The sequence below is a fragment of the Etheostoma spectabile genome, chromosome 8 (assembly GCF_008692095.1).
Source record: "Etheostoma spectabile isolate EspeVRDwgs_2016 chromosome 8, UIUC_Espe_1.0, whole genome shotgun sequence".
In the NCBI taxonomy this organism is placed as follows: Eukaryota; Metazoa; Chordata; class Actinopteri; order Perciformes; family Percidae; genus Etheostoma; species Etheostoma spectabile.
In genome coordinates, this window is record NC_045740.1 from 15,728,664 (window position 1) to 15,741,496 (window position 12,833).

The 12,833-nt window shown below is 39.5% G+C and overlaps 1 protein-coding gene and 1 long non-coding RNA gene across 7 annotated transcripts in view; one reads left to right on the forward strand and one right to left on the reverse strand.

Moving 5' to 3' along the window:
• Positions 1–7,007, forward strand: part of LOC116694536 (uncharacterized) — a 21,334-nt gene extending 14,327 nt beyond the window's left edge. The window contains exon 3 of the long non-coding RNA XR_004333202.1: positions 6,842–7,007. This is a non-coding gene — a long non-coding RNA (uncharacterized LOC116694536). The remainder of the gene's footprint in view (positions 1–6,841) is intronic.
• kif21a (kinesin family member 21A) overlaps positions 1–12,833 on the reverse strand; it is a 52,404-nt gene that overhangs the window by 18,032 nt on the left and 21,539 nt on the right. For 4 of the 6 annotated variants that reach the window (XM_032524272.1, XM_032524271.1, XM_032524276.1 and 1 more), the window contains exons 2-12: positions 11,366–11,588; positions 7,618–7,800; positions 5,424–5,564; positions 5,046–5,177; positions 4,642–4,812; positions 3,786–3,901; positions 3,007–3,202; positions 2,695–2,884; positions 2,415–2,481; positions 1,476–1,664; positions 776–847 (exon numbers count right to left, since the gene is read on the reverse strand). In XM_032524272.1, coding sequence (XP_032380163.1) covers positions 776–847; positions 1,476–1,664; positions 2,415–2,481; positions 2,695–2,884; positions 3,007–3,202; positions 3,786–3,901; positions 4,642–4,812; positions 5,046–5,177; positions 5,424–5,564; positions 7,618–7,800; positions 11,366–11,588 — 1,680 coding nt within the window. The remainder of the gene's footprint in view (positions 1–775; positions 848–1,475; positions 1,665–2,414; positions 2,482–2,694; positions 2,885–3,006; positions 3,203–3,785; positions 3,902–4,641; positions 4,813–5,045; positions 5,178–5,423; positions 5,565–7,617; positions 7,801–11,365; positions 11,589–12,833) is intronic. The other 2 variants (XM_032524277.1, XM_032524274.1) reach the window with 1 other exon arrangement.

Consider the following 12,833-nt stretch of genomic DNA (forward strand, 5'->3'; position numbering starts at 1 on the left):
AAAAAAGGTGAATCAAGTCCATGAAGCATATCTCTTGGATTAATATCTTATCCAACAAGGAGGGTTTGTAATGTTGAGGTGGTGTTTTGCGCAAAATCATCTGGATAAACTGACCAAAATGAAAAAGAAATAACACAAGGGAAAAGAGGTATTTATCACGTAACCACGTATCCGCAATGCTGCCACATCTCTGCCATGAGGTAAAATAACTGTGTAACTACATATCATACGTAGTCATGTCAATCTGTAGCTGATGCGTTTTTCTGAACTTCTGCTGGAATAAAAATGTTAGCAAAATACATAAAACAAACTTTTCTTTCATCTTCATGATTTAAAAACTTATTTTCTTACTAAAAATGTAGAAATATAAAAGATCTGTTTATGGAGCATGTCTATTAAATGACATCATTGTGAAATGTGGCAGATTTTGCCCAATGGCAAATCTTGTTCTGCCCTCCCTGACCAGGTTGATGTTAAAAAACTGGTTAATATAATATTAATATAAAAAGAAAGCAGGAATGCAGTGTGAGGAGTCACAAAGTGAGCTGCGGGGTTCACACTGAAGATCCAAAGAGAGACAATAGCTTATGACATAGTAAAAAGAAGGGTTTATGGAAGGAAAGTGCTTAAATGGTAGCGAGTCTCACACCAGGTGGGGAAATACACCTGCCCAAAATAAAAATAAATAAAAAATAAAAAGGTAATAAATTAAATGCTGAGTTAGGGGAAGCGGAGGATGGGAATGGCAACAGGAGGGGGGGAAGCTCTGACAAACCTGGCATCATCAACCTCTTCCACCACCTCCCCCCTTTCCTCCCTCTCTCTCTCCTCCAACAGCAGCTGGAGTCTTCAGGGAGGGGTGAAGGGTCAAACCAGAGAAGGGAGCAAGAGATGAACGAAGGAAGAAAGAATGGAGGGAAGAATGATCAGAGGAGGCTCTGCACTGAAAACACCGCCTTTAATCCCCGTTGAAAGTGCCCCTCAGCACAACTCTGATCTTTCCAAACCTGGAGCCTCGCATCAGTCTCTAATGCAGTTGCAGATTTCTCATCAGGATTTACTCTTTGCAATGAAATTCTTATGCTTATCAGCACTAGAATACTGTCTCAACATTAGTCTACACAACAAACATTAAATGTGTATGCTAATTGTTTCTATATTTTCTATAAAATAAGTCAATAAAATTGCATATCATTATTTAAGCATCTATGAGCTACACGGTGTCTCAGTTTGCAATCATGTCTGAAGGTCTATTGTCTGTTGTACTGCTGCCATATTTCTTATTAAAATGTACAAAAAGTCAAACTGAGATCTGGGTGAAGCAGCCGGTGACGTGCCTTTGAAATCTCTGGAATTAATTTAAACTTTGTAAAAATCCCAAACAAAGTGCCATTCCAATTTGAAAGGTTACTCAAACTCCAGTCAAAAACAGACGATCCTTGATCAATTTATATTGTCTACAGCAGTCTTCTTACCTTTTCTTTTTCTTTTTTTCTCGTTTCTTAAGTTTCTCCAGATCTTTCTTGGCGAGTTCGATGATGTCAGAAGTCTCCTTCTCGGGGGCCAGCAGCGCGGGCCCTCCGTACAACGACTGACGATTGGAGGCGCGTGTCAGATTCTTTCTCAAATGCTCGTTCACGGCTTCGCTCTCCAGGAGTTTGGCTCTGATGGAGAGAAGCCAGGGGCACAAACGGGAGGAACACACATAATTGTACAGATATTTATGCAGTCAGAGAGCTTGAAAATATACCAAGTTTCTTTCTTTTTTGTTATGTGCACCAAATCTTAAAGGAGGAACCCCGAAGAATCTTCTGATGCCTCCTTTAATTCTTGCACTCTTTAATGTCTCTCATGGAGGTATTAATCTTAATTAATATTTCTGAGCCCAAAAATACATACAACTTACTACATCTCAGCAAGTTTTGAGTATACAGTGCATTCACACTGGAAAAGTAACGTACAGTTAAGTACAATCAAAGTTGTTGGAATGTATACAAAAAATTTAAAAAAGAAATAAAGCTGATAACAGCCAGAAAAGCCAGCTCTAATAAAGTGTTAATAAACATATTAAATCCTTTGCAGTTATATTTAATATTCACAATTTGATTAACATCCTTCAGCAGGTCTTGCATTATTTTCTATTTGTAATTAATGCTACATTAAAAGTCCTGTTATACAATTTTGTAACTTGATTTTTGAAATTAAGTTTCATAATAAAATATTTGAAACCTAAAAAAAAAAAAAAAAAAAAGTAATTAATGCTACAAAAAAGTACAATTTTTTGTGTACAAGCTAACAAAAAAAAAATCAGTATAGATTATTACAAAGTATTATTATTTTACCTTATGGAATAAGTATGTAGAATGGAATTGGGGCACAGTTATCATTTACATAATCTAGTTAGACTTGTTTACCTGAGGTCTTCAATCTCTTTGATGTAACCCTGAATCATGTTTCCAATTTCTTCAGTTCCACCTTCACCTGGTAAAGAATTTTAGATTTTAGATGAGTCACAGGAAGAGCGCAATGGCTTTTCTAACCAAACCAAATAAACTCACCCTGTATTTCCTGGGAATTTGCAATGAGCCGAATCAAGCACTTCACACCAAAGACAGAGACCAAGTAAATAACAAAATGTGGAGTACTTATTTGCCATTTACTCAGAAGACCTTGAGTCTCCAGGTTTCAACCTACCTGCCCTGGCAAGGACCTGGTTGGCCTGGTCACTGATCAGCTGGGTGAGGCGCGCCCTCTGGGCATCGATGGTCTCTTGCATGGCCTTCACTCTCACCCTTAGGTTGCTGTTCTCGGTCTGCAGCATGGCGTTCTCGTGGAACATGTCGCTGAAGCTCTCCACGCCGTCCTCACCCGTCAAGCGTTTACCCTGAGGGGGGTGGGGGATAGATAGATAGCTCCATTTGACATGAACATTTTTCCTGGTTGTTTATTATTTATTTTATTCTTTCAATGCACTCCGTGCCCTTTGAACTCCTCCTCTCTCCTCACCGTCTTGTACTCCATCAGCTCTATCTGCAGTCGAGCGATCTCCGTCCTCAGAGCGCTGATCTGCTGGCTGGCCTTGTCCTGGTTCACCATCACCTTGTTCTTGATGTTGCGGGCTCGGTTGGCGTACTTTAACGTGTTCAGCGTCTCCATGAAGTCCCGGTCAGACGGGCTGATGCAGGCGATCATCACTGTTTGGCTGAGACGAGAAGGAGACGGATATTTATTCATAAAAAGACTGATGCACATTTCCATACATGTATAAACCTATGTGTTTGATGAATGATGATGAGAAAAACTACTTTAACTCATGGTAGCTCATGTGTAGGTACAAGACGCCAGAACGCTTTAATTCTGATAAAAGACTGCAAGCTTTTGTGGAAGTATAAGTTACATTTTTAATTCGTTTGATTTTAAAATTTCCATTTCTTTCTGAATATTCTTCCTACACCTAACTAATGGATGTTTTTAGTACTGTATCCACCCCAGTTTTGTCATGCTTTACAAAAAAAATTGCTTTATTTCTTCATTTATGATTAGACAGTCTAATAAACATTTTAACTTGATCTTGAACTGTTGTTACTTTCTTCTGCAATTCATGTTTGCATTAATATCATTATGACAAATTGTGGGGTTTAATTCTTATTTTCATTTAAAGATAAGAAAAGTTTGGTTTGCTTATTTAAAAAACAACTTTGAAAGTCTTTACCACAACACTTCTCTGGGTCCACAATGACACAGATGGTAGTTTATGAAAAAGGGGAAACCAGTTTTCCACCAACCTGTTTCCTCCTAATGAATCCTGAAGAAGTCGGGTGAGTTTGGAGTCTCTGTAAGGCACGTGTGAGGACCGCTTGCTCCGGTCGCCCAAAGCACTGATTACATTCCCCAGGGCAAGCTGCAGCAACAGAGAGGAAAAATGTCCCAAGGTGATGCAACAGTTCACTAAACAGGCTCTCGATCTGTTGCATTTTATCCCATGACATCACTAACCAAATATGTTTGTTTGTTACATTTTTAGTCTGGTTTTCCCCTCAGTTAAGCTTGCAAGGGATACATTGTAAAATCTAAAAAGAGCCAAACAAACAACATTAAATGCAACAAATGTGTTGCTCCATTTGTAAAGTCCAATGGTCATCCCTGCCTTTACCACTAAACGTATAAATTGGGCTGACATTCATCAGGAAAACACATCTCAAAACACTCCAGAACTTTATGTAAATAGTGTGAACCCTGCCATTACAGGGATATTAACAAATAAAATCCTTAAAATTATTTTAAATACTTAGTATATGTCCTTTTTACAAGAGAAAGAACACTTAAAATGATTTGGTACTGACAGAGCGCCACACTGAAGATTGTGTATGTTAAATAGTAAAGATCAGTTAAAGGGTTTTATTCAGGAAATCATGCCACTTATGTGTTTAATGTTAAAATGTTGACAAGGGGAGGTCCTTTCTCTGTGGAGTATTTTTCTTTTTTCTTGTGTAATTGTTTAAGTGCAGGGTGAACATTTATGAAAAACAGCCACTAGATGGCAAGCAAACTCTAGCACATCATTGGCTCTGGCTTCTCTGCATCTCTGAGTGGCTTTACAAATCCTTCTGTAGTGATGCAGGGAAGGCAGAAGCAGCTCACCAGTCCACAGTTGATGGAGATGCCCTCTTTGGCTCGATCGCCCGTCGCTCCGGTTCTCTTCAGCCTCTCAGAACCGGCCAGATCCACAAAGTGAAACTTGGCTGTCAGCGTCTCGTACTCGTCCATCTCAGAGTTTCCATTGGAGACTCTGTTATCAGTCTCACTTTCTTGCTGAGTGACAATGACACACATAAACAGTGTTAGATACACAGACATACAGGACACTGCAAGGAAAGCATGTTCAAATAATGGTGCCATCTTAATTTCTATGCAAAATGGGATTCCTGCCATCTGAGAAATTGTGTTTAAAAAAATAACAGATAATGAAAACTTATGTTTATATTTTAATATATATACACTGTATATACATTTTTTTTCAAATGATGAAATGAGCCTGTACTAACATTGTCGGAGGCACAGACTCGAACTTGGCACAGGTGGATGGTGAAGATAGCGTGGGATCGAGAGCTCTGGACATTCATCTGAGTGCTGGCTGTGGTGCGAGACAGAGCCCCGAGCTTCAGGCACTGCATCATCTGAACAGGCAGAGAAAGAGGTTTACATACTGGTCAAAGTCACTTTGATACAGCTGGAGGAAAAAACAACAAATACTCTCTGGCAATTATAAAAGTTAAAATCAGTGCAGGAATGAATACTATATGAGTAAGTAAATATGAGTACAATTTGTAAAGGCCTTATGGTAGCAAATATAGGTTGACTTTAAGAGTGTGAATCCAATAATAAATATAAATTTGAGTCATTAACAAATGGCAGTTACACACCTCAGCCTCGGAGGACACGCTCCGTGTGGTCACTCCTACTGTGTAGATTCCCCCTGTGGCGTCTTCATGGATCTTGATGTGAGATTTCTGCTTTGTGTCTCGTGTGGATTCAAACAGGTCCAGAACTTCCTCATTATAAAGCTACAAGAGAGACACAACACGCACACACAACAAATCGGTTGTTAACCAGGCACATACATCACTTAAGTTTAGATCATGGACTAAATCATCCAAACTCCCAGAATATTTGAACATTTGTAATAGTATCATGAATTGCATTATAAGGACCAAAAAATTAAGTTGGCAAGTGTCTGGAGGTTTCACTTTCAGGCTATATTCAGACCCAAACAGCTTTATCAATAGGTTTAAAGGTGTATATTGTCATGTCTCTGCACTCTCACGTCAGTTTTCTTCTGCAGAACTTACTCATTTTCTCAGCATCTTGGAAAAATTACTTTATTCATCCTCGGCATCTGAAAGTCTTCGACAGCAGCCTGTTTGCTGTCTGAGAGGCAAAACTCGCTGCTCATTAAGCTTTTGCATGTGAGCGCATGGTAAAAATATGTATTATGTTTATCACCTCGGATCTTCTCTCATCTGGAGAAGATTTCAAGATTATTTTGGGGCATTTTCCGCCTTTATTATTAGGAAAGCAGAGGACATGAAAGGGGAGAGAGGGGGGAACAACATGCAACAAATTGGTTCATTCACCTCTTCAGTTTTGGGTCTTCTCTAGGAATCTGAGCGCTGTCACAGTCTGATGGACCGGCACAACTGTCTACACGGATCATTCCTGTTAACTCTTCCATTCCAGACGGAGACACCACCATCCCCCCCCCCCCCCCCTTTAACACTTCCCAACCCCTACGATGACAGCTGCTGCAGTTCAATTGTCAGTGTAGGAATTTCTTAAATGATGGAGCGCTAGTTAAACAAGCACTGTCAACAATATAAGCCTGACCCATGACATCTCTGTAAAGCCTAATGCAAGATTATACTTTCTTTGTTTTATTTTCTTAGTGTTTTGCCTAGGTTTGTTGAAGACTTAGGTGTATGTATTTGGCAGGGGGTTTGGGGGTACTCCCTCAAGAAAATGTTATGTTTTTAAATAAAAGAAGCAACTTCCAAGGGAAAAGCTAGAGCAGATAATAATAAATGGTCCTATTATAATGTACAGGAATTTATAACCTACATTATACCAGAATACATTATAACCATTATGACCTATGTCGGACTGCAGATACCCAGGTTTCCTTCAGCCCAGTATTATTTGTTCCGGTAGATGGGTCAATCTTAAGCGGGATGGATAAGCACATGAGAAGCTGGGTCCAGACTAGTTCAATGATAGCCAGACAGATTATTTTAAGAGGATGGAGGAATGAAGGGGTGCTGGTCAATCCAGGAGTGGGCTTTGCCAGACTGGATGTCTATACTAGAAAATGGGGAAAGTATCTGAGCTTTCTGGAGGACTCCTAAGAAGCTTTGTGCTGGGGAGAGATGTGTATGAAGGGCTTAAGGTGTTGTCATTTATACATGTTTATTTGCTTTATTCTTTATTGTCTATTTTGTTGAATGGTCTGGAATATTGTACCTTGTCACCTTTTCTTGATTTTTGTCTGGGTGGCGATGACGTGTGGATTTGTTGTGTTAATCACAAAAACAAAAACTTGCTAAAGAAGTCTACTGGGGACCAACGACAATCATCACATCTGATGTAAGTCACTTAATTAGTTTTTATGCTCACAGTGATTTTACGTTTATTTTGGCTTAGATGGTGCCACGCTGCAACTCAGCCTTATAATGGTAGCAAAAACCCTTTTAGTTAAGGATTTCTTTGCTTAGAGTTTCAGTGCGTAACTTTTGTATAATAACCAACATCAGCTTCATTCAAGTCATTGCCAAATGAGTTGCTACAAAGCTAATTAATACTATCAGCTCCACAAAACTCTCTCCGTATTTCTCAGCATGGCTATTTACCCATGCAGAAACTCGAGTGAAGATAATGACCTCATCTGAAGAGTACATTTTTTTTTTTTTAATCCTCCGTGTTCTCAGAAGGCTTGTATCATGTGAACGCACCCACAGTTTTGTTGTCATTACTCAGAATTCCTCTTGGGGGCAACATAAACTACACACTATAGCTTTAAAGAAGCATGTAAAGTAAGAAAATGTGATGCAGAGAAGCAGTGTGTACCTCAAGGAATTGGGCGTTGATCTTAAACTCAGGTACGGGGCGTCCCTGTTCCTGAGCGGCCTGTCTGCGCTGCTCGATGCCCTTAAAGAGGTGGTGGACAGCGCGGGGGATGATGCCCAGCTCCTCATCTTCAATGTTGACGTCAAAGCCCGTCCCCATTGTGTAGGTCTTCCCTGAACCCGTCTGAATGGGGCGGAGAAAAATGTCATACAAATTAACCAAAAAAAGTGTTTATGAAATGTAAAAATTCAGGATCACTGTGCCTTTGCCTTAAAGGGAAACTCCACCAATTTTCTCTTGGAAGTTGTACTGAGCTTTTTGTGGCTCCAGAGGGAGATGCCTGAAGTGTGATAAACTGTCTCAAAGGATGTCACTTTGTGTTTTGTGGGTAACGAAAGAGTCAAGTTTGACAAGGAAGAAGAATGTGTGGAATTAAAAAGATATCTCTGGTTATGCTGTGTCCATTTTTCTCATTTTTTTTTTTTAACCATGCTTTTATCTTGAATGTGTATACATTTATGTATACATTGTTTATTGTTTTTTATATTTATTACAAGCTTCTTTTGCAGTTTGTAGTAGAGATAAGTTTCCAAGTTTTGTCTTGTCTTAATGTTTTATTGTAATACCCGTTTGATTTTACACTACAATTACAAAAGTATGTGGACACACGAACATTACGTGATTGCTGAACATCTGTCCAAAACCATGGGCATTAATCTGCTACCATTGCATATTTCATGTTTGTAGTTTAAGACTTTCCACTAGATTTTGAAACCTTGCTGCAGGGATTAGTGAGCCTCACTGAGATTAGCCACTGATGTTGGGTAATAAGGTCTGGCTCACAGTCGGCGTTCCAGTTCAGCCCAAAAAGGTGTTGGATGGGGCAGGCCAATCAAGTTCTTCTACACCAAACTGGGAAAAACATTTCCTTATAGAGAGTCTACCCCAAACTGATGCCACAAAGTTGTCTAAAAACACAACTGTCTAAAATATTGTGTGCTGTAGCATTAAGACTTTCCAAAATTGAAACTAAAGGGCCCTAACCATGAAAGAGAGTCCATGATGGGACAGAAATGTCCACAAATGCTTTGGCCCTGTAAAGAACACATTGTAAATCAGCTTTTAATACTGCTATACAAATAAAGAATTATTATTATCCTTACAGTTCGTCATATAGAGTTCTGATTGACTTACTTTTACTTTGTTTTCCATCTATTTTAAAAGATTTTTTACTTTCTATAACTCCCAGAATGCCTTTTGACATCCCCCGAGATGAACTCTCATTTAGCTGGGGGCTATGCATGTAGCTGTAGAGTGAGTTTTTCCTGTAAAGAAAAAAGGTGACCTGTGTCTCTTTATTTAAAAGAGAATGTTGTCTCATTCTGGCCAATCAAGTCTCAGTAAAGATATTTTTCACCATTAACCTGCACTTTCCCCTCACTCTTCAATTTTGAAATGTATTGCTTACATTCAAGATCACTGCATGGACATGCTTCCAATTAGCATGTTAGGTTAAGTATTGCAAAAAGAACAAACCCGTTTAAAAAGATACCCACCAAATACCAAAGACATTTTGAGAACACAGAACATGTACTGTCTACTCTACATCGTTACTTTCTGTTTATATCTGCAACCCAACCGGGCAGAGTTGATGTGATGCAGCCGAGGAAGTCGGTCTAAATCTAGATTAGTCCCTGTAAAGCCACAGAGGCAAACAGGTCTGATCCAGGCCAAACCAACAGCAGTCTGTGCTCTCCTGTGTTTCAGCCGTGACAGAAGCCGTTACTGGGCAGATATGGGTTAATATGGACAAACATTAAAGATGTATAGCTGTCTAAAAAAGTGTGTGTGCGCTTCACTTCACTTCGAATCGTGTGAGTGCCATACAGCAGGAGCTCTGTCACCACGGAAACGTAAGAGGAGGTTAAGGAGAGGAGGGGGCGCTATGAAGCCCAAAGCTGCATGTTATTTCCATGTGCTGAACTTGTAGGGCCGGGGGAGTGGAAGAGAAGGGGGAGAAACTGAGGAAAGAATGTACGGTATCCATTAGTCTGCAGATTATTTTCTAAATTAATCATTTGATCTATGTAACATTTGAAAAAGGTGAAACATGCCCGATGTGACATATTTAACTTGCTAATTCTGACTGACCAACAGCTCTAAAACCAAAGATTTACTACAATATATGACAAAGAAAGGTTGCATGTTGGCACTTGCAAAATGTTGACATTTTTGCTTAAAAACAATATTTAAATAATCAATTATCAAAACTCTGTGCCACTGGATATGAACAAGAAATACCACTGTCCAAAATATTTTCACAGGATTAACACTAGTTTGTAATACAATTTGTGGTTTTATTTTATATTTATCTATAATTTTCATTTTCATTTTCAAGTACAAGTACCACTAGTTGGGTTCACTTCTCTATTGTACCGTTACTTCTGTGTACTCTTATTGCATGTTTATCCTCCTCTGCTGCTCTTCCTGGGGCTTCTCTTTCCTTTTATAATTGCAAGGTCTAGGGATAGAGGGTGTTGTTGTATAGACTGAAAAAATTGGGATTTGGGGTTCAATAAACAAATTTAATAAACAATATGTATTGTCATACATTTTTAATGACTGTTAAAACAGAAAGCTCATTGTGAAAGCTCATAGTGGTACTGGCCCTAGTGGCTGTAATTCTGCACCAAGGCTGACTTTTGGGAAAGAGACTTCAGATACAGTATTAGGGGACCACTAAGGTCTATATAAAAGAGACTTCAGATACGTATTAGGGGACCACTAAGGTCTATATAAAAAGACTTCAGATACAGTATTAGGGACCACTAAGGTCATATAAAAGAGACTTCAGATAAGTATTAGGGCCCACTAAGGTCTTATAAAAGAGACTTCAGATACAGTATTAGGGGACCACTAAGGTCTATATAAAGAGACTTCAGATACAGTATTAGGGACCACTAAGGTTCTATATAAGATTTCAGATACAGTATTAGGGGACCACTAAGGTCTATATAAAAGAGACTTCAGATACAGTATTAGGGACCACTAAGGTCTATAGAAAAGCATCCAAAGAACACCATGTCATGGGACCTTTAAAGCAACACTATGTAACTTTTCCCACCTCGATCCCCCTACAGTTTTGAAGCGGAATTGTCCCATTATGTATCATTGGAACTACAGATCTGCTACCCGATCTGGTAAATTTGCATAGTGCGGTTATAGCCAGTAGAAAGCCGCAAAGCGAATACAGAAGTGGCGTTCACCCTGTTATGAGTTGATGAACCACTAAAACAATTTTGGAATTATTATTTAAAAAATAAAATGTTCTCTGGTATTGCTTTAAAGCCAGCAGTTAATTTACCTCAGTCTAAAGACTAGAAACAGGGGCAAGAACTAGCCAGGCTCTGTCTAAATGTTAAAATCTGACTCCAGTATCTCTAAGTAACACACGTAGGCAGGTTTTCTTTATCTACAGACTAGCTGTTTCCAGTCTGTTTGCTAGGCTAAGCTAAATGCCTCCAACAATATTCCTTTAAAACTATGGTTAGACAGTTCAATTTCCTCAACAGAAGTCTCCTCTGTTCTCCTTTTACCCAAAGACCAACACTCGCCACCTCTCAAACACCCCTTATCTTCCTATCCTCAGACATACCAATGCACAGAGCCAATTTCCCTGCGTACATACACCCAGCTATAAAGCTCCACCATCAGCACGACAGCTGTGACACGGAGGACAAAGACTCGCCTGTCCATATGCAAAGACGGTGGCGTTGTAGCCCTCAAAACAGCCTTCAATCAGCTTCTCCGTGCAGGCTGCGTAGATGGTGTCCTGCTGAGAGTCCATGTCAAACATGTAGTCGTAGGTGAAGGACTTGTCTTTCCCCAGGATCACCTGAGGCTCCCCGGGCATCACATACGTACAGATGTGACATCCTTCTATCTTCTCCCTGGCCAGCTGAGGGCGGATTCTACAGAAAAAAAACACAGAAAAAACAGAAATGAGAGCTTGAGGTACACAGGTGCACTTGATTAGGTACACTTAAAATATAATGCAAGATCTGCCATATAGTCTACCTTTACAAAGCTTATAATGGCCAGTTTTGGTTAAAGCTTTTCAGAGAAATGTTAATTTAATGGTGTGTTAATTAATGCAGAAGTAGTTAGCCCTGGATTGCATCATATTGATGTGTTTTTAATATTCTTCCCCCTTCAATTGACAGTTGCCAAGAGTTGCTTTGTTACGTTACATGTCATTTAGCGGACGATTATATCCAAAGCGATATCAGAGGTCTATGGAGCAACGAGGGGTTAAGCGTTTTGCTCAGGGACACACTGGTTGATGTATAAAAGTGGGAATCAAACCCAGATCTCCCGCACCAAAAGCATGTGTTATAACCACTGCGCCATCACCACCCCATGTTCAAGCGCACACCAACAGGATGCACATTTACCGTAGCTGCTAACAAATACAGTGGTTGCTGTTGGCGTCAAACCTGTGAATCACACCCCAATCTTTCTAACAGTGCTGCTGAATAAGTTAGCACAATCAGGGAGCTGCTTAATTAAGCAGTAAACCGAAGACAGAACATGGTAATTAAAGCACTGCATTTGCATATTTTTTGACACTAGGCCATTAACACAGTAGCTCAATTCTAGTGCAAAAGAAAAACAGAAAAGGAAAGAAACAACCAAATAAAAAAGGTACACATAAGAAAAAACATTAACAGAAAAATATGCACAGAGAATAAGGAGTTGACAATAGCACCGGTATAATTATTAGTGCTGTCAGTTAAACGCGTTAACGGCGTTAACCTATTTTAATGGTGTCAAGTTTTTTTATCGCAAGATTAACGTTCTTTTTGGTCTAGCAAACTTTAAAGTTTTTTTTTTATAACATGCTGTTGCAACCACTAGTAACGTTAAAAACTACAACACCACACCGTATCTAGCTAGACCGGAAACAAAACAACAGGCACGCCGCACACACTTGTTTGGGCTTGTGAACCGGCCAAAGAGTAGTACCGTTAGGTTTTGAGTGGATGGCGAGCGAGAGACACCGAAATGGACGCCAATAAGGTTGTGAATGGAAAGTTTACTTTTTAAAAGTTGCCAAATGGTTGATCTGTGTGTTTTGTCGTTGTGAACTGAGCTATCATCGCAGCACGTCCAGTCTGATATATCACTTGATGGCCAAGCACACAGCTGATGCCAAT